General features: G+C 46.1%; 1 protein-coding gene across 1 annotated transcript; it reads right to left on the bottom strand.

Annotated features, from left to right (window-relative positions):
• Positions 1-10,574: 10,574 nt before the first annotated feature.
• Positions 10,575-20,190, bottom strand: LOC144168600 (serine/threonine-protein phosphatase 4 regulatory subunit 2-B-like). The gene is made up of 2 exons (XM_077697550.1): positions 19,622-20,190; positions 10,575-10,821 (listed from the first exon to the last, which is right to left on the bottom strand). Exons 1-2 carry the CDS (start codon positions 20,188-20,190, stop codon positions 10,575-10,577), a joined length of 816 nt encoding a protein of 271 aa, XP_077553676.1.
• Between the last annotated feature and the right edge of the window lie 1,548 nt (positions 20,191-21,738).

Genomic DNA, 21,738 nt, shown 5'->3' with positions numbered 1-21,738 from the left:
AGAGACCCTCGAGTACTGTCGTTTACTGGCTTGTGAAATTTTATTTCATAGTTCAAGCGCACCATTTACCATGTTTAACCCTGTTTAAGTGCATTACCACGGAGCTATTCGAGGCAGCAAATTTGCTAGAAAAATAGGTCGGTAGCGGAACTGACGCCAGTATGAACAAACATTTCTTGTAACGTTGACAAATATTGTATGCGGCTGTTATATGCCTCCCGACCTGCCCAGGCGGCGGCCACAGGGAAGGAGGCCTTGGGTAGTGCATGCCTCCGCGTTTCCCATACATTTGTATTGCTAATCAACGGTCATGATCGCGGGGCTTTGGATATTCTCGCGGCAAGGGCCCCAGCCCACTATAAGGGTAAAATATACTTTTGGGCGCCGAATTTTGCAGAAACACAAATTGATTTGTCCTGCAAATTGGTTTACAGAGCCGAGGAAATGGCAGGTGAGTGACGAAGCTCTCCAACTAGCAAGTGCACCGATGGTCATACGATAGAAGCAGTTTGAGCGCCGAGCGGTTTTCGCTTAATATAATGCGCTTCAAAAAATAGAACCTCCAATTACCATTTGCCATTAGAAACCAAAGGGAGCGCACTACGCTATTATTGCCCAATTCTTCTGATGACGGTTCCGTGCAGCGCCAAACGAAGGACGCTGTGATAGCCTCGCAGACTGCGGACTATGTGATTTCGCTAGTTTTCCATGGTAAGCCGAAATTTAAAAGTGCAACGTGATTTAGCAGTAACCTGGGCTGGCTTTTCGTATCGGTCAGTGGTATGAAGCGCAGAGAGATTGCTGTGTGTAAGTGATGGTGTAGTAGAACAGACACACAGCGAATCGCAATGATGGGACAGGCAATGTCAAGTCACTGCCGGTTCAATGGCCTTGTATTGCTTTCATTTCTATTTAGCCTTCTTACGTGCCCTAGTTCCTATTCGCATGAGTTAGGCCCCCTTCTTTACTCAAAACAAGCACACGCTTTAAGAAAAATATCCACTTGCGCGAGTTTGCGCTTGTTGAACAGCCAAATGCGCATTTTTCTGCTTGAAGCGGCAATGCTATATCCATTTTGTAAGAAGCTCGTCGTGTTCGGCGCTACAAAAATTCATCCGTGCTTCACGCATTGCATATATCGTTATAGTGCTCATTTATATCGTTATAGTGCCCTGAAGTTGGCATAACATGGGCATTGTGTGATGTTGAGCCCTGCAAGTACTGATCGGGCTAAGCCCTGCGCGGGCATTCTTTCGTGAACCAATGAGCAACACACCGTTCACATGGTTTGTTCTCGTTAAAAATGGGACCAGCTACACCAGAAACACGCTAGAACATCCAAAACAAAGTGAACAACTAACAATTAGGGCCAAAATTTCATAATTTTGTGAATAGATCGACCTTTATCGACCGGTTTGGTACTCCCGTAGAGTTATATCGATTGGTACGTACACACACGCATTAAAGAAGAAACACAAAGCCCTCCGTTTATTTCCAGGCTGGCTGATACTTTCGAGTAGTCTCGATTCCTGCATCAGGGCTCAATTTTTATATATTCGTAATATTTTTAACGCCTTCGGTCACGAATACGTTTGATGTATTTTTAATCAATTGGACTCTACAGCACCCCGAATGTGACTGTGCTTTTCTTTAGCTTTTTCAGCCACTGATACCTTATGTAGACAGCGATATACAGTTGCTTTGGATCACTCTAAAAATTAGTTTGACGACTCATGAGTGGCCCTTATAAACTCGCACCAATTAAGTGTCCCCTTCAGAGAGAGGGAGAGGGAGAGAGAGAGAGAGAGAGAGAGAGAGAGAGAGAGAGAGAGAGAGAGAGAGAGAGAGAGAGAGAGAGAGAGAGAGAGAGAGAGAGAGAGAGAGAGAGAGAGAGAGAGAGAGAGAGATAAACTTTTATTGACACCAGTGGCCTAAGGGGCCGCCATGGCTGCCAGAATGGCCGCCACCACGGCTTGTGGCGGCCCTTATAAATCCCACCGTGGCCCTTATGAACCCGCACCAATTAAGTGTCCCCTTCAGAGAGAGAGAGAGAGAGAGAGAGAGAGAGAGAGAGAGAGAGAGACTTTTATTGACACCAGTCGCCTAAGGGGTCGCCATGGCTGCCCGAAGGGCCGCCACCACGGCTTGTGCTCGGGTGACCAGTAGGCGTTGGTGGGAGTCTTCGTCCGAGTGGCCCAGGGCCTCCGTGCAGTGGTCAGGGAAAGTTATGGTGGGGTGGGGGTCAGAGGGGCAGGCACACATGTGGTGTTGCACGGTGAATTTAGCGCCACAATGCGGGCAGAGCGGAGAGGGGTAGGCGGATGGGTAAATGTCCCCTTCGCACACGTTTCTCTGAAATTTGTTGTTACTTCGACAGCTTGCCGACGGCGCCGCTCTCTATGTGCTGCTATAAAAAGAGGGGTAAGTTTAATACACTAATGAGGGCGGTTCTGCACAAAGCAGCTCGTGCGAACTTAAATAGGTGATGCTGCAGAAGCGAATGCCTATACAAAAACTTATTATGTTCGGCTGTTTTGACAGCATGCCACGCATTTCGCTCTCTCTGAAATTGAACTGAGACGACGATTTTCTCAGCAAAAATAAAGCGCAAAAAACAACAACCTGAGTACACAGTATTACGGCACAATTCAGGCCTTTTTTGTGCATGAGGCTAGCTACACCAGCAGTGCCGATAAGAAGGATTTGTTTTCAGCTATCCCGAGGGAGGACAGCAGGATTCCACGGAAAAATGAGTGGTTTGAAAGAACCGAACGAATGTGCATGTCACCAACTACCCGCGCGACAACAGTGCGCGCGGCAGATTGCTGTGCTGTCTAAGGGAGAAAAAAAAATCCGAAGTTTTCGGTTTTGCTTAAACATTGAAGCCAATATTCATAATATTTTAACCATTGAGATACCAATAAAGATTTATAAACTCCGTTAGAAATAACAAAATTCGACCGCCCGTTTGACAGACGATGTAAAAATTTGCGGGGCGTCTGCTCTTGTACCACCCAAGGTGGCGGAAGGTCACAGGAGGACGCTGCATGTCCGCCAAACTCCAGCGCCGGAGACCTATAGTGACAGGGCCTTGTGTTGCAGAGGCGAGTTATGGCCGAGATAGTGGCAGGGCTATAGCGGACGACGCTTTTTCTGCCGCCAAGTGTTGTTCGTCTACTTTTTGTGGCATATTCGCTCCATTTATTGTGACCTCTAGACAAACTCCCGCACGGCCGAAACAAAAGCCCTGGACGAAAGATGAGCGAATACCCATATCCCACCCGCCTCCGCCTTACCTAACCCATCCAACAACCTTCCTTCTGTGCGTATTGTCCCCAGCCTGGAACAAAAGCACTCCAGACTTGCCCCCACTTCCCAAACCCCCCTTAGAGCAGTGTAGGGCTTCCCTGTCCATCCCAGACACGGGATACCCAGCTAAAGCTGGTGACGCGACCTAGGACAACCAGCCGAGGGCAAGGCATCCCCGACTACAGATGCCTTCCACGGGTGAGGCCCATGCATCAGCCTGTGCTAGATAAATAAAAATATTTATTCTTTCTCGCTCTATCTTGAAATCCTTTAACATAGTGTGTTTAATTTGGTCGCATTGCACTTTGTTTTATTTGGGGCGCACAGTTCCTATTTTAAAGCATTGCTCATTTAGGCGCGACTATAGGACGCTGACGCTGAAACCTTCACGGCAGGAAAGAGTAGCCGCGCTTCCTGCTTGAGTTCCTGGCGGTTGCCCGGTGGCAGAATTCCACGTTAGTCGCGACGAGCCGGTGGTTTGGCGTACATTAGGACCTGGGCCATCTCAGCCATCTAGAGCTTCTCTTTTGGTACATTCCCTGGGAGTCGTTCACCAACTGTAAAGCAACTGTAAAGCGAGTTTTGGTTTTGAGGCAAGTTATGGCTGCAAAGCTAAAACCGTGCATCCAGCTGCGACTTATGGCTATGAAAATTGCGAGGGTATAGCCTTACCTGCGGTGGCGAGTAATGGCTGGCAAAGTTATAACCTTACCTTCGGCCCCAAGTTATGGCCATGAATATGGCAAGAGTATACACCTTTTCATCTGTTAATCTTTCATAAGATCAGAGCATGTTCTGGGCAGTGTTGCGCATGCGCAGTTACATCTTGATGTCGACTGCGCCAATTGTAGGGCTGCTAGCAGAGCCCACTGATAAATGGAAGCTCCCAGAACGAAGAAAATAAAATGATCTATAGGTTTGCCTGCGGCAGCGAGTTCGGGGAGTAAAAAGCCTTAACTTACGCGGCTAATTATGGCTGTAATAGTGAAAAGGCTGTAGCCTTGCCTTAGGTGGCAAGTAAGGGCTGTGAAAATGGCAAGGGTACAGAAAGCTTGGGTGGCGAGCTATGGCCGTGATAGTTGAAGCGGCTTTGCCTTTGACGGCAGTTTTATGGCTGTTAAAATGGCAAGTGTACAGCATTACCTTTGGGGGAAAATATTACTCTCAAGAAAACGTCTTCACGATTTGTTTCTTTGATGCGCTCTTATATTTGGTTTCTTTTGTTCAACTGATGTTCGCAACTGGAAAAAACGAAGTTGCAGAGAGGGGACCCTTTTCTTCTGTTTTACTTTCTTTTGGTATCACGAATAGTAAGATAGCGGTTATCATTATATTTTCGTGTGTGTGTTCCTCGTTTTCCTTGTTGCGTTTTTTATCTGTATGTTTTATTAGGTCACACGAATGAAAATGTATACTGTGTGTGAGTATGTATCACTTTACTTTTCTGTTAAAATCTGCGCCGATCATTGCTGCCAGTACTGGGCCAGCCACCTCGTCAAGCTGCTTGAAACAGCAGCTTTTTGTGATTGGCTCATGCTCTGTAACAAAAGGAAAATAAAATAAAGACGTGACTTGCTTGCTTAAAAATGGCAAAGGTACATTACCTTCGGCGGCGAGTTATGGCCGTGATAACTGCGGGGCTTCGGGGACGACTTATGGCTGCAAAGGGCGATGGTATAGCCTTAGCTGGGACGGGGAACTCATTTTTCCAAGTTTAAACAAAAATAACGCGATAAATTTCTAGCTTTCAAGAATACTCAGTAATCGGTTGTCATTTCGTGCAGATATCGCGAAAATTGAGGAACTTTTTTTTAATGACGTCGAAAAGCGGCAGCTTTTTTTCCCAAATTTTCATTTCTTGTCGCCCTTAACAAAGCAGTATTTTAAGCATGTTCTGTTCTAGAGCAATGAGTAGGATATGAAGTGTTCAGCAGCCCTTGGTAAACAAGCCTAGAAAACCAGACAGCCTAGTCTTACGGGCGATGATTAAAAAAAAATTCTTAGAAGTGCCACTTCTGAACGGCATTGCACTCGCTACTAAGTTGGAGAAACATTTTTTCAAAAAATAGAAGAATGACAAATTTAATTTTTCGGAGTGTAGCAGAAACGCTTGCAAATATTTGGCCAGAAAATTAGGGAGATTTTGAAAAATTTTTGTTTCTTTTTAAAGATCCCCAAAGTAAGCAATGTGGAAAGAAGCCCGGCCCGATCGCGTTTTAAATATTTTTATAAAACTACATAGGGTGTTTCTCACTAAAATATGGCAGTTTCCCGAAGGATACAGAGTTATACACAATATTAAAGTTTCATCGCAAACAAAAAATGGTCATGGCACCACTTTGGCTGTCCTTATCTTAACACACCCATGGAGTATACATTGCTGATACTATGCAACACAACTGTGTTTGAGAATGAAACGTCAAAAATATTTCCGGCGAACATTGAGACAGTAGTCACCTGTGTGCATCTAAGAAATTCTGATAACTTTTAAGCTCATCTTAGGAATAGCTGTCCCCAAGTCGCTAAGACTGAGAAGTCAATCAGCATCGATAAAGCAGTTTTAGTATTAAGTAGATAAGAATGGTTGCGAGAGGTTTCAGCAAAGACTGCGCGAAAAAACAAGACAAACCACACAGGATTTCTAAAGGTGAAGTTTAGTCACAATAAGTATGTTTTGTCTATTTATCTGTTTGAAATATTGATGTCGCACAGGCTGTTTGGCACACCTAGGTGGCTTCTTCAGGGGTGCACGCTTGACTACGTACGCTATTATAATGAGTACTATCGGCATGAGCCCGTTGACAATGCGCTTTGATAGCTTGCCCAGACAACATTATCGCGTGGCACTGCCACGCAATAGTGGCTTATCTTTTTTTATATTTGCAGCCCATCAACATTCCGAAGTTACCAGAACCACTTTATATTATTATAGGTTGCAATCATCAAAATTCGGCCTGTGCGCCTCGACCCAATGGCCATAGCGCGAAACAGCGAGTCGCGATGACGGTCCCGGTTTCCTTCTATTCAAAAGAATACCAACTTTTAACAACACTTACGCAAGCCTCGGGAGACATAAAATTCACTGATTCCGGCCCGCAGCGCCACCACACCCGGCCGCCACAATCGCTCAATGCCTCCCCAAAACCGCCTACGAATGCAAGCAGCCCGCCCGAAGCCGGCGTTGCCTACAAATCGATAACGCCTGATTACCGGCTGCTTTACGTGTTGCCGGCATATAATGAATCTCCCAGCCTCTGGCCTCACCCTGAGATTGGGACATCTATAATCACAAACAACCTTCACGAGCACTCGGGGCGGCTGCAGAACTGTCATTAGGCCATCCCTGCCACAAAGGACATCAAAGTAGCCGTGGCACGCTCCATCACGCTGCCACCAAACATTTAGCAGGATTTTCGGTGCACAGATGACACCTACGCATACAGACAAAAGTCAACGTCACCGCCGTGGACACATGGAATCCCATTAAGCCTTATTCGAAGGCTCCTACGAAAAAGTGATAATAGATCTCTTCGAGGGTTGCTCAGGACACGCGAAGCCAATCTTTGCTTAATCGCGCAACGATATACAACATGAATGACCGTTTGTATCGTTTGATCAAATGAGACTGCACGGTTGGTACGCTTTAAAGCAAAGCTTTCTATCTCTAGCAGCCAACGCATCTTTCGTGGTGTGCGGGACAACAAACTCCCAAAGCGGCGGAGGCGGCGGAAGAGGGGAAAATCTGGTGTGGGGGGAAGACGGCGCAGCAAATTCACCCAGCGTTACCCGCAAAGAAGTGCATGCTCGCCGGCGGTGGCGTCGGCGGTATGGCTTTGTCGTCTGCTTTAGCGACGGTTGTTTTGGGTCTGTTTTGGGGCGGCTTTGCGTCCATTGCTCGCTGCCTTCGCGCGGCTTAACTTGTTCGACAGCACCTCCAGGGTAACCCGCACCCGACGGATTTAAGTGGTCGTACGGCAAACATACGTTAAGGATTGGTTTCCAAGGCGGGAAAACACAATGCGCAAACCACATACAGACATCTGGCCGTTCAAGAAACACTACCTTTTGCTCACTGCTTGTCATGAATGGGACTCCGTTTTCGAAATTGGTGAAGACAAATTCGGTTGGGTTTTAAGAGGAATCCCAAAAAGCGGAGGTAGCCACTAGTTCTGATCATAGGTCGGCAAAACAGAAAGAACTCACTCAAACTCAAACACAATTTTTTTCATTCACGCTGTACTCAATCAAACTCAGACTCAAAAAGTTCGTCTGTTCACAAAATCACTCGTACTCACTCATCAAATACTCATTTGTAATCGTACTCACTTGTACTCAAACTCATTTGTCCTCACGAGTATTCGTACTCAATCTGTACTCATGAGTACTGAATCTGTACTCATGAGTACTCACTCTGTACTCATGAGTACTCAATGAGTACTACTGCTCATGAGTAATACCCATGAGTACTACTCATTTTTCACTCATGAGTACTACTCATTCTGCACTCATGAGTACTACTCATTCTGCACTCATGAGTACTCAATCTGTACTCATGAGTACTCAATTTGTATTACTCACGAATAATCAACTTATCTGCACTGTTAGCCAGGTCGTAGCTCGAATTAAAGACTACGTAGAAAAAATAAATTGTTTAATTGATTAGAAAAACACAGGTTACATATAAATCAGGACAGAGGAAGAAAACGTCTGACACGGTGCACTGTCGTTGGGCGACTTACTGCGCGAAGGCAAGTACATGTGACAAAGCAAAACGGAACGTAAGCACTCGCGTTGCGTCTGCTTGTCTCCTCTTGTTCTCAGGTCTGGTCGGGCTCAGGGGAGCTCGGGGGTTGTCGGTGCAGCCGTGGCCGTAAACTGCGTTTTTCTGCGTGTCTTCGGGTGGCAGCTTTTGTCGTCCGTTTTCTTGTTTGCACTACTGTTTGCACTACTGTACTCAGGAGTGCATATACTCAAGAGTGCAAGCACTCGCAAAAACAGTATTCATGAGTATTGTACTCATGAGGGCTGTGTACTCATGAGTGATGTGTACTCATGAGTACTGTGTACTCATGAGTGCTGTGTACTCATGAGTGCTGTGTACTCATGAGTACTCATACTCATTAGTACTCAAACTCATGAGTACTCATACTCATGAATACTGTACTCATGAGTACTCATACTCATAAGTAGTGTACTCATGAGTACTGTACTCACGAGTAGTGGACTTACCCCTATACTCACTCGTCATCGTACTCACTATTTTTTTCTGGGTGTGTGATCACTCATCATCGTACTCACTCGTGAGTTTGAGTACAAATGAGTACAAATGAGTGTACTCACGAGTGAGTACGCCGACCTATGGTTCTGATAAATAGCGATTATAAATTAAGGTTCCCTCAGATTTCTCGCAATTCTCAAACTTACTAAACTAACTAGTTTAAATCGGCATAAATGTGAATCACTAAGCTCACATGCCGAAATGTTTCGGTATCTGCGCTTGTGTCGCGTGGTGGTAAACCCCAAGCTAGCACATCAGGATGGCTAGGTTCCGCTGTCTCCTGCTCTCCGTTTTCTTTCCTGAACCCGGCCTTCTGTGGGAAATACTAATAATAATACATCAGGCCCCAGCACGATCCTTGCCCGCATCGGAGAAGCCATAACCGGCTCAATCCAAGTTGGCAAATCCATTTAAGACAAAGCATGCTCGCAGTGCATGGCATGCGTCGAGTTTCCCGACGCCATTAGCAAAGGCGCATCTCGGCGCTGGACCCCCCACTTGAAGCTAAGGCAATAAATTAAGCGTAATACAATGTGTTTATACAGTCGAACCTCGTTGATTAGAAGTCGCATAATTGGAACCAACGGATAATTCGAACTGGTCCATTGGCCCCGGCAACGTGACGTGTATATGAATGGGGGAAAACTCTCGCTTATTCGAACCTGAGACACGTGTAACGGTTAATTAGAACAATATTGGCCATCCGCACAGAATGCTTTTCGAAAAATTCGAAGCCGAAGGCCAAAGTACAGTGCCTGACAAAGTACAGTGAGCGGTTGGGAAGCCTGCGCAGCTTCCCAACCGCGTAACCACGTGTTTGCTTCGCGTACACTGAGGCAGCTGCTATAAACCACGCGACCTTCGCACCGGATCGTATACATCCTAAAGTGCGCGCCTGCTTCTTCAGGTTCGCATCTCGAATTGACCATTGCGTATGCCCCTCTTTCGCAGTACGTAAATATTGAAAGTGCAGTACGGAGGACGTGCAATACCGCCTGCTTTATCGGCCACGCGATTCTAATCATGGCAGAGTGCGCTGCACCGCCAGTCAAAGGGGGAACCCGCTAGTTCAAACTCCGGCTAAATCGAACAGATTTTCTATCCCCCCGGATTTCGAACTAACAAGTTTTGACTGCATATACCTACATATTACATAACATATGCATATGTTAATTTTTATTAATTAGGAAATCCTAAAGAAGGAGATATAAATTAAATATACACGTGTACTTATAGACGTACGATGTCTGGACAACGAGAATTGCCCAGCCAAATAGGGTCAGTACCGCGGCGACATAGGCAATGGTAAAAAACGGCTATCTCCTAGAGCACACCGTCGAAGACAGGAGGCCAGCAGGATTCGACAACCGGTACTTTTCTCAGCTAACTAATTTCGGGGCAGTCGGTCCAGCCATGTTGGAGGAGACTGCAAGCGCGCTATCCTGGTTTCTATGCTTTCCAAAATATCTGAAGATACCTTTGGTTTCACGACAAGTGCCAATCAAGGGCAGAGAGAACTGGGTATGGGGCGTCAGTTTGAGGACAGCACACCAGTGCTGAGATGCTGGTGCTTGAACGGTAAGATGTGCTCTTGTTCCGAGCCGTGGTTGCCGCCAATTGCTTGTTGTTGGCGATGATCCTTTTGTCGACGGCGGCATGGCCAGCCCCAGTGTGCGCCCTCTTGGCACCTTGACTTCACTCGCCTGGACTTGAATGACCAGTGGGGCCAGGTTTCGGCACGGGCAAACAGGAGTTTGAGAACGCTAGAGAATGTCGGGCTTTAGAGCATTGTCCGGGAAAGGAGCGACCGCGTTCAGCTTGCAGTCGGCACTGGGTTAGTGGTTGGGGCGCACGCCGGAAAGAAGATTCGCCAAGTCCCGCAGGGCCAGGTTATTGTCGAGAATTTGTTCTTTTTTTAAAGCGTGGGTCTTGGTAAACTGTCGAAATGGTACTGTGCGTCCTCCTTGGTCATGTTGATTTCGCAATCCTAGAAGGTTCGGTTGTCCAGCCTCCGCATGGGCGTCTTGAGCTGCTGGATCTGGTTCCAGTGCCGCGTCAGCAGGGACTTTAGCTCGTCTACCAGCTCCTGGTTGCCCGTGTTCGTCTTCAAGAGGAGAGCGCTCTTTTCTCCCAGCGGACGGCGAGGAAATGCAAGTGGAAATGGCACCCGGTGGAATTGTTGGTTGTTTGCCTCAGACGATGGCACATACCCACGCGGGGGATTGGCCAAGAAGCTTTGTACATAATCAGAATGGAACGCATATTATTTGAGACCCCAAAATTTAGAAAAGGAAATACAGAACAGAATTTTTTAATATGTAGAATATCAAAGTAGAGTCAGGAAGAAAAACGAAAAAAAAAATGTGAACGCTTAGCTGGCTAGCAGAAAAACCGGCCTGTCGCCGCAACATGAGAATGAAGGGCGGACACAACATCCCTGTGGCAGGCTCACTGTGCGCCCTGTGCGTGCGTCAAAATGTTTCGTCTTCTTCTACTGAGTGCGCTGGTTGGGTGGTTAGGATCCTACAATTTCACAACGTACCCACGCGTCTTTGACCAGGAAGATGCCTGTTGGCTTCGTCTTGTGGTTGTTCTGGAATGCCAGGCTATTTTCTGCAGCTTAGGGTTGCTCAAGAGTTCTGTCAACCCCGTACTTAACTTTGTAGCTAAATCGCTCCCGTTCTGTTAGAAATTATTTCAGAAGGTGACTGGAAATCACGCTTACAGACGACCTACTACTCTTTCTGCATACCACTGGCCCAGATCTTATTGCCAGGAAAGTACCTTGGTACAAAGCTTTATATTTCCACGTGCAGTGATCAATACGCAACGTTACTTTTCTTCTTGGTAGCAGAAATCCTTTCGCAATAAACGTCCGTCATTTCTACAGCTAAAATGCCAAACTATTACTTTCTTGAGTTCTGAATGGTCTCCTCCATGATCCGTTGGCCGCCATTCGGCTAGATGACAAAATCCGGAATAGATACATTTTCTCCCTCCATTAATTCGTCGGGGTGATGTCAAACCCGTATTCTATGCTGCATTTTCACCCACTGTTTGCTCTACGCGTGTTGGACGTATTCGTTGTGTGGGCAGCCATATTTTCACCTTCGCTTTTCGTTTGCTCGGCCCTTTCTTCCCATAAAGCTGTATCCGCCCAACGTACGCTAACATCACTCCCGCAGCTTCATCTGGCTGAAGGTCCCCATGTTTACGTTCCTGAGCATGCACGCGTCCCTCCTAACGAAGCCGCTGACTCGCAGGGAGAGATAGAGCTCTCTGGGCCCGTCGCGTAGACTATCCATCCAAGAAGTCGTTTTAGGGGCGAAGCTCCTAAAGCCATGGGTCTGTCCATCCCTTGTGTCTCGTGGTACGTGACCGCGGCATGCTTTCGGAGATGTCGCAAAGTGGGCCGCGTTGCACGCGAAAGAACCAGCTGCAACCAGCAGCGCAAACTCGGCACCGGGAGCGCGAGCTTGTCTGTGTCCGCCAACGGAGGCGCGAGCGCACGTGCACTGCGAGGGGGAGATCACGCAAGAGATCACGCCACGAACGCAGGCAGTCGTTCTCGGAGATCGAACAAGACGCAAGGACCTTTGCTCGTTTCCTCTCGTCTTGTTCGGGCACAAGTTCGCCCTAAATAAAAGTTCTTTCTTTACCGTTGTGTCCCATCCTACGTGACAAATTGTGGTGGAGGTGCGGGGTAGTCCTCGATGGCGCGGGGTCTTTCACCAGGTCTGGGCCTGGGGGCATTGACTCCGAAAATAAAAGTTGATTTGTACAATGTACGCACACAGTCTTACGTCTTTCTTAATGATGTAATGGGCGAACTTTCACGGGAGAGTTACGGTTACCGATGATCTCCCCCTCTCGAGCTTCACCCCACTTATCATCATTCATTCCGTGGATATGGCGTGATTTTTTTTCGTTGTATGCATCGTGGGATGTTACAGCTTCAACACGAGCTAGAACCAATTTTCTCTTTGAGGGATTCGTGCCACGTGATGTCCTCCTGGATATCATAAAGCTGCACTTCACGTCACCTTAAGGCCATTTTAAATGCCCCATACAATCATCTAATCAAGTTAACAATTGGAACGGAAAGTTGGGCAAATGGTACGGGGACAACTGAGGTATGTTTCCTGGCGAAAAAAATAGACGCGAACACAGGAGAAGAATGTGGTCGCAACAGCCGCCATGCATCAACTGATTATTGTGCGCTTGTATGTTTTGTAAGATTCAGTTGGTGTCTAGCGTCTTTTCCTTCCGAATTCTGCTTCTGAGTTAGCATCTCTCTCTCTTTTTTTTTTGTCGCGCTAGGAAACGCTTAGCTTATCCCTGTAAAAAATTTGCCTTGACGGGTCCTGTTTGGCGCTCAGCTTTCTGCAGCCGCTCTAATGAAGACGAGTTTGTCGACCACCACTTGACGCCTTGTCGACGATTTTTGAGCCTCAGTTATCAGCTCCTTGCGGTGCCGCTTCACATACTGGGGATTGTCATGTTGTCTCATTCCGGGATTGTATGCTGTTTCATTCTGCCCTGTATCAGCTGTTGTTTCATTCGAAACCACCCAAACAGGGTTACGGGCTTCCGAACGCTTCGCTCCACAGCGCACCCCACGTGACACGTGTTATGTCAGGTAGCGCGACTCAGAACGCCAATTAAAAGTGGTCGTAGGCTGCACCTCTGACCTAAAGCAAACTAAAAAACACCAACGCAGTAATATTGAGAAAAACAATGCGTATAATTGACATTAGAAAACAATTTTGCAAAAGAAATTTAAAATAACAGTTAGACCCGCTGGGGCTTGAACCCAGGCTGTCAGCACCCTACCAGCATTCCACCTAAAGGTCACAGACGCTCCTTTCTTCTTCTTTACTGCATAGAAACTTGCAAATATCACTGACTACAAAAGTTATCAGTCGTCTAAGAAGGTGCACATCACTGCAGCTAAAATAATGCGTCCATCAAAACTCCGGCAAACAAACACGCGTCCAACAGATGCAGCCAATATGATGGGTGACTTAGCCCCGCATAAATGCTCCGCACCACAGCAGCCTGCTACGAAAAAATGGACTTCGTTGGGCGAGAGGGTTTTCCATGCCGGTCATTAACCCTTTCGGCCCTGGTGGTGTCGATTGACACCATCACATGAAAGTTTCTCTAGCGCATAGAGATCATCACGAAAACTGTTAGTTTTGGGGTGAATTGTTCTTCATTGATGCCTATTGTGAAATATAAAACTGTTGTTTTATTTTAGAGGTACGAAAAAAAGCTCCTGTGAAGTCGAAATTACGACTTTGAGGCTGAAAAAAAATGGCGGTCTCAGTTTTATTTCCAAGCCTGTAAATCTACAAATACGTGCACTACGGAGCTCAGTTTTTGTATCTAGGTTTATGCAGTCATAACGTTTACGAAAATGCACAAAAGCGATGCCTCTGCTTGATATAAAATCTTTAATTGCCAGATGTCCTAATTATTTGCCTCATTAATAAATCTGTTAACACGGTTACATCTAGCTCAATTTTTTGTTTGTAGGCTTATGAGGCCCTAAAATTTAGGAAAAAATCAGGACTGAAAGGGTTAATGCAGCACTTACACAAGATACAATCCCGTCACAAGAAATATATCATTGGTACTCCAGTGGAATAGGCCAGTAGTATAAAGGCAAGAACTGATTTGTATAAGGAGTAATGTCCATGTCCAACAGTCCGTTGCAAAACATCCAAGAAAAACACCACCTTCCCGCTCAAAACAAAGCGCAATGATCAATGGTTTCAGGTTGATTTCACAAGCGGCCATTGTCGGACAAAGGAATAGACATACCTTTCTCGCAAAACCATGTTTTCACTGGGATTGATGATGTATACAGCTTAAACAAAAACGTTTTTGCATTTGGAGGAAGACACATACGCACGACAAGCTCTAAAACACTGTTCTTATGGTGGACAGTGAAGGGTGGCGATAAACCGGCACTGGGAATAGACTGTAATAAAATGTTCGTCAAAGCCTTCCTAGAAAGGGTAAACAGATATTTCAGAGAAAACGGCGCAGTAAGAAAGTGAAAAGTGTCGACCACCTTCTTTGAAAAGCCTCATCGCGGTTTCGTACTGACTTCACCCGTGGAAACAAGCAAGAAAAGTAAATGAAAACTTTTTTTCTGTTAAATAACGTTTAGTGGAAGTGGACGATGCGTCAATTTATAGAGGAGGAGGAGGAGGAATACTTTTATTATCAGAGGAATTATGAATGCCCTGTCGGGGAAGGAGAAAGACACCGAGGAAGGGAGAGAATAATCGAAAAAAAACATTACTGTTTAAGGTTGAATAACTTGAAATGGTGGATAGCATATTAAAGTATATGGTTCCGTGAAGATATATTTCGAAGATTTTGTGAAGAGATAGGTGCCACATTTATGACAGGAATCGGTCCAAGTTATCACACCAACTTGTTGAGACCACTGTCAGTCAGTATTCAATAATTTTCTCTAGCGCTGGGAAGTCCTCTCGAACGCGTTGCAAATGCGCTTCTTCATTTGTGGGCGGGGAACCGAGGTCCAATAGCGGCTCGCGCCACAGTGCCATATCAAATGATATAGGTTAGGGATGCAGGTCTCGTCACAATACAGACAGCGTTGGATGTGCGAGCTGGCTCCGTGGGTGCATTTATGTACTGCATGAGGGGTTAGGGCCGTGTTAGCATAGATCTTATTAGCTATCACCTCCCTCGAGTGTGCGAGCGTCGTGAGCGGGCCCAGTACACCCCCCGGTGTGGTATCTTGCAGACTCTTGCGAGTCTCTGCCTTGAATTTCCGCAGGTAAAGTTGCCAGTCTGGTCGTGGTAGGTGTTGAAACAGGGCACTGGAAACCACTGCAGGTGTGTGAAGTCTCTCCTAGGCGGCGGTGTGAGCCATGTGGTTGCCATTTGCCCCAGGCGTGTTTCCTGGGGATCAGACGGTGCGGATGGCGACGCCTTCCATTTGAAGGTCTCGGACGGAATATACTATATTCGTGGCCGTATAAATAGGTGAAAATGTTTTGTTCAATTTATAAGGGCGACGTGAGAATCCGTAATGATGTGAAATTTCGTGGTTGAGAGAGTCACAATGGTCGCGAATGCAATGGACAGCGCCCAGGACACCCATGAGTTCGTCTTCAGCTAGGCCACATGTATTGGAGATCTTCCGGGAACCTTTCAGCAAGGGGGCGTCCGAAGATGTCCATGTGATCGGAGCCTGAAAAAATCTGATACAAGTTGGTGTACAAACAAATGCGTTAGCCAAGCACCCCTGTAAACATTAATAGAAGAAACAAATTGTCCGTGCGCATAGGATCCCATTGAGACCCCCACACAAAAGTCACAAAAACCAAAAACTCTATGCAGAGCTTAAACTTCAGAACACGCACAATGAAATATCTGCAGTACATAAACAAGCTTTGCAGCAAGAAAAACATTATACAGACCCGCGCACGCGCCAGAACAGAACGTTCTCGCCCTATCTATGCCTGCGGCTCGCTTGACTTTTTTGAGTGCCAATGACCAATGCGGCCCGGTGTTTGGTATTTGGTGTAAAGGCACACCTAGGCATTCACAGTTCTTCATTATCGCGCCATCTAATCGGGAGGGTTTCGTTCCCCATTCACAAAACCAAATTGCTTGTTTTTTTCTATAATCACAGCCGCTCCAGACGCGTCACAAAACTGCCTGGTCAATTTAAGGGATCCTATCAACACAAAAATACGCAATGTCATCCGCGTAAGCAAGGATCTTAACTTCGTAGAATAGCGAGTTAGAACCCCGTACATTGTCACTCTGCTGAATACCAAGGCACCGCGCGTCAATTTACAATGCAAATAACAAGGGTGAGAGGCGGCAGCCCGGTGTAGCCGACCCCTTAATCGCAACTGGCTTAGACAAAAGGAGGTTGGCTACAAGGCGTGTGTTGCAAAGCTGAATGCCTTTATACAAAATGTCCTCTAAATTTACCACTACCAATACTGCAAAAAGAAAGACCCGATCAAATGCCTCTGAAAGGTCGATTTCGATAAGGACCATCTGCTCTGCCGATTCAGACACACACTCCAATATTGAAGGAGCAATCGGCATATATTTTTTAATGCTCCTACCCCGAATACCGCGAGCTTGGTGAGGTCCAACTAAGCTATAGGGATAACAAATTGAAGGCGCCCATAGACATTTTCTTTTTTACAAAAAATGTCATAATTCACATTGCAGAGAGATATTAACCGATAGCCTTTACAGATTTTAGCTACTGTTCATCTTGCGTTTTCGCAATTCTCACTGTGTGTCCTGAATAAAAGGTTGGCGGGAGAACGTTAAGGTCGTATGCCGCTGTGAATATGTCTAACAGAACGGGAGCAACGATATCAGAGAACCTTTCATTAAAAACCGACCATCTGGCCCACGGGTGTTGTTATTCTTAAGGACAGATATGGCAACCTTAACGTTTTCGAGTGTAATACCCCAGGAGCCAGAGTGCACTCACCGTTTGCTAGCTTAGAGATTAATTCAATGACGGAACTAAATTCTTGCCGTGGATCCAAGGTACTTGGCGCCCTGAATAGTGTGATTTAATGTTCATGGAAAGCACTAGCAATTTCAGCTGCTTCAGTGTACCTTTATGTTGAATTTCAATTACTTCCCTTGCAAGTGCTGATCCTCGCTCATCGCTCAGCGAACGGCGAGTGGGGTAGCTGTCAAAGAACGTGCCAGTTGTCGACCGAATTAGAGCGCCATGGTATATTTCTGTAACATATTGCTGGAGTCGTCCTCTAACAATACCAATTTCCTTTACACCAGATCCCGGACCGACCGCTTCAAGTTCATGAAGCCCAACCAATGATGAAGTAAGTTCCCGTACATGAAAACGTTTTAAAACTTAGAGGCGAGCGGACTCTTCTATTGCCGAAATCCTTACCTTGTTTTTGAAGAGATCTCATTTCTGATATAAAGGAAGGCCGTGGGTTTCAAGAATGCAAGTCAAGCAATCTGATATACTATTACAAAATATTTCATCAGCGTATACAAATAGGTATTAACTTAAGCTTCCACAGATCCTATTGAGGCAGCACACTACGCGGTCTTGATCTTCATATAGGGTAAGATAACATGTAGTGGTTAGTTAAAAAGATCGGGAGTACATTACAGTCAGAAATTCCAGGAATTTTTCTGCGGAAATCTATACGCGATCAAGACGTGCGTTCGAAGGGCACTGAAAGTGAGTAAAGTGCCTAGTACTCCCTTCTTACTGACCGACATTGACAAAACCGTTATCATATACCAAATCAGACAGGGTGGCTGCGCTTTGGTCGTAGTGTGCACGTGGTCTAGATCGATCCTGCTCGCTACAGACACCCATTAAGATCCCCCCCCTGAGGCGGGTTTTTCGTTGTGTTCGAACGGAATTTCTTAGCAACTTAAAACAGGAGCTACGCTTCCGACAATTCCCAGGTGCATAAATGCATATGATACGTCATTAAACTCCTACCATAACAAGGTCAGAGAAAATAAAGCGCCCGGATTAATCTATACGCTGGAGAGACAGCAAAACTCAGTTTTCTTTCTTATAAGCACAAAACATCCACCAGATAAGTCTGCAGACGGACTGACTCATACGTTGCAGTGTTCTAAAAAGGGCTCTAATGCAGCCTCCGTGTCCTTATAACTTGAAAGCTTTGTCTCCTGCAAGCAGCAATGTCCACGCCCATCCGTTTGATTAAGGAGGCGTAAAAAATATAGCGTTCCGCATGCCGATCAGTCATGCGGCACTTTCACAAGCTAAACAATCTTATCAGAACAAGAACGTCATAGAGCACACGATTATCATGATGAAAAGGCATTGTCAATGGCAGAGAGGCCGAACGGCGGGAGGAAGTTGCACAATAGAATAACGCACGCAGTGTTATCACGCTGCAGCATAGCTATTGCAAACGCGCGACGAGGTTCTGACGACGGGATGTTTGATGTAGGCTGCCCTACTAAACTTAATTGAAAAGTCTAATCAAAATTCGCTGTAAGAGATTTATTTTATGCTTGAAACTTATAAAATTACTTTTGATTCAGGGAAGCCTCCTCCCTTTCTTTTGCTCGTTTTACGTTGACGTTGTATGCTTTCCCATGTTTATGCAGCGCCCTGCACCTATTTGGGAGCGTCCTCTTTTCAATGCCTCGTGAATGGCCGATCCTCTGATTAGCAAATTACTCAATGAATATCGTCAGGCTTTCACCGTCAAATCACGTAGACAGGCTTAAATAATTCAGAATTTTTTTCTTCGTGAGACGATAGTAGGAAAAGTTCTTACAGGCATGAGGCGTGTGCAATGGTATCTGAGAACATTATTTCAGCACGGCCTTAACAATTAAGAGATACCAACAACACAAGCCTCAAATGAGAAGTGCGCTGCAACCAGAGTGCGCTCTGCGTGGGACGCGACTGCTGCAATCATGGTGTTCGTTTCAGTTGTCATACTGCCACATTTTCCACCCGAGTTGGCATTTGTAGCCATAAAGTGTGCACCGCATTCATAACCGATTACATGGCTTTGTCAAGAAACGGCGCCATTTGTGAAAGGAATGCAAATGGCTATTAATTTTTCAACCTGCCCGATTTGCCAAAATTTGCAAGATATAAAGGGATCCAAGCTACCTTGCGTTTCCTTTTTTACACCTACAAGAATCAGGTGCTCACGTGGCACGACCTACCTTATTTGATGAATAGGTTCTAATATATTTAGATCTCAATATATAGAAGAAAAAAAAACAGGGACATCAGAAGTTCAAGCACTGCCAGGAAGCGTCGTCACCATTGCAGCACTCCACTTTGCAAGGGATGCTATGCGCCCCTGCAGCCATCGTGAACACCCCAAGGTTCCCCGCATAATGACACTTGCTCTTCTCCTTGGCCACCACAAGTTAGTCTGCAAAGTCAGTAGGAGCGAGCGGCCGGGGCATCGGTAAGGGAATGATGACGATGATTGCCATTACTGGCTGGGATGTCCCTGCTTGTGCCCTAACCACATGTGGGCAGAGATGTCCTGTTCCTCGGCGTGCCCATGCTTGTATTTCACCCTCCCGAGCGATTCTGCCGTGGTGCCAGTGAAACTGCCGTTTACGGCGCAATCTCCGACACCCTGGACTGATACACTGGCGTGCTGTGCGAAGGACCTTGGTTCAATGGTTCTCACAACCAGGAAGTTCTTCTCTACGGCACGCATGAACTTGTGGGTGCGGTTGTAGTGCTTCCAGGGGTCTACCACCAGCTCACACAGCCGCTGAATGTTCAAGGACGCACAGTCGAAGCGCTTGGTGGCCTCGAAGATTCCATATTTCATTTCTTCGTACTTGAACGCGTCCACATTGGGCATAGCTGGTGGGTCATCCGTTGGGGATGCCTCGTGAAATTCGTCCATCACCAGTTCCAGTTTGCGACTCAGAAGACGTCTCAGCTTTTCCCATGGAAACACCGTGTCGCCGGTTTTCGCATCGTAAGCGAGGAATTCATCGAGCAACAAAGGGGCCTGAGCGAGATTCCGGTTGGCGAAATCTGTGAGCTCGTCTAGGAAAGCCTCTTTGCTGTAGTTCATTTTGCAGCCGGGGGCGGGGTGGGGGGGGGGGGGGGGGGGCGCTTTTTCTCGACACAGCTTGTCCGGGTTCCAGACACGCACCACCGGACGCTTGTAGTCTCTTACCGAAAGTTGAGCTTCGCGTTGGGCTTGAGAAAAAGGACCGAGGCAGCTGGCGGAATTCTGTCGCGAGGAAAGACGTGGTGATGATGACAGTGATAATGCCCTGATGCATTTGACGCACCCACAAGAAGAGATTGACATGACGAAAGCGTAGGTTTTGCTCGGCTGAAGCTTATAGGTGTAATATAATGTTTTCTAGGAACGAAAAATGGGTGAGATACGAAAGTAGGCTGTGTTGAAACCCGAATTACCCTGTAATTATGGCTACCTTGGCAATTCAAGACGCCTGCCGCAGAAAGAGAAGTTTACATGAAATTGAAAAAAAGAATTGTGTCCACAAAAGACAGAATAAGCGCCACAGAGATTTTATGCCCCAAACTGTAAATTGGCTCTTCGAAAAGCAGTCTATACATTTACAAGCGGCACCAATGGTACAGTATACCTGGTACTGTTCATCAGCTCCGTAGGAAAAATTCCTGATCTGGAGAGTTATGAATTCAGCCGCGCAATCAGGAACTGGAGAGCTCAGTGCCGTTTTATCGTGAACCGGTAACCGTTATTTATATTTTGTTGCTGTTTTATGTGCGGGTTCAACGAGTTCAGAATTTTTTTGTGTTGAAGTGTATTTGTTGATTTAAAAAAAAGAAAAAAGGGCAGGAAAGCATACTTCCTGATTGGGAACCGAACCCATAATTTCTCGAATACGTTCGTGTGTTCGGTTCCCACCCGAGAAAGGCGATCAAATACCAATCCATGACGCAAACCGAACGATTTAGGTGAATGACTTCATCATTCATTGAATTTGATTAATAGCAATAATCAATGCTAAACGCCGTGCTTGCGATTGCTTGACGCCACAGCCCAGACCAGACTTTTGTGTCGTATCGTAGAGCTTACTTCGTCATTCACAGAAATTTAATTGATGGTGCTATGTATTGGCCATTCGGGTAAATTGTGGTGAGGATGAACCATAGGACCTTGTTTCTGCGTGTCTATTTAATATAACTTTCGACTTATTCGCATTTATGATCAACCCTACGACGGTGATTTCTGAGTACAGTTACTAAAGCATTTCTTTAAGATATTTTCCGGGATCTCCAAGCAAGAGAATTTTGAGCGTAAATCTCAAGTTACTCAAATGGTCTCCATATCCTCCAGTATCATATTACTTCTCCTAATCAGGCTTTCTGACTTATTTACGCGGCGGTAGAGCATCTAGCGTTTCATTCTATGATTACTGGGCTAGTAGGAACTAATAGCAGCGAAATAAAAAACGGTACACAAAAGTTTCGTGTCTGTACTCCTTTTAACAAAATTAAAGAGGTTGTGCCTGCTTTTCTGACACTGTTCCTGATAAGAGCTTGCCGCTCTTTGAAAGATGATCCTTTGGACTCACTCTACTAGAAAAGGGAATACATTAGCCCGCGTATTTGAGGATGATAGTCT

This window comes from Haemaphysalis longicornis, unplaced genomic scaffold (genome assembly GCF_048455015.1).
Source record: "Haemaphysalis longicornis isolate Haplotype H1 unplaced genomic scaffold, Haemaphysalis longicornis Haplotype H1 scaffold_2, whole genome shotgun sequence".
In the NCBI taxonomy this organism is placed as follows: domain Eukaryota; kingdom Metazoa; phylum Arthropoda; class Arachnida; order Ixodida; family Ixodidae; genus Haemaphysalis; species Haemaphysalis longicornis.
This window is presented reverse-complemented; position numbering and strand designations above follow the sequence as displayed.

Excerpts from the sequence above, each read along its gene's own strand:
- LOC144168600 (XM_077697550.1), bottom strand. The coding sequence starts at position 20,190 with ATGAACTACAGCAAAGAGGCTTTCCTAGACGAGCTCACAGATTTCGCC. Across the intron at positions 10,822-19,621 it reads GACATCTCTGCCCACATGTG|CTTCTTGGCCAATCCCCCGC; the intron begins GTTAGGGCACAA and ends TTATGTACAAAG.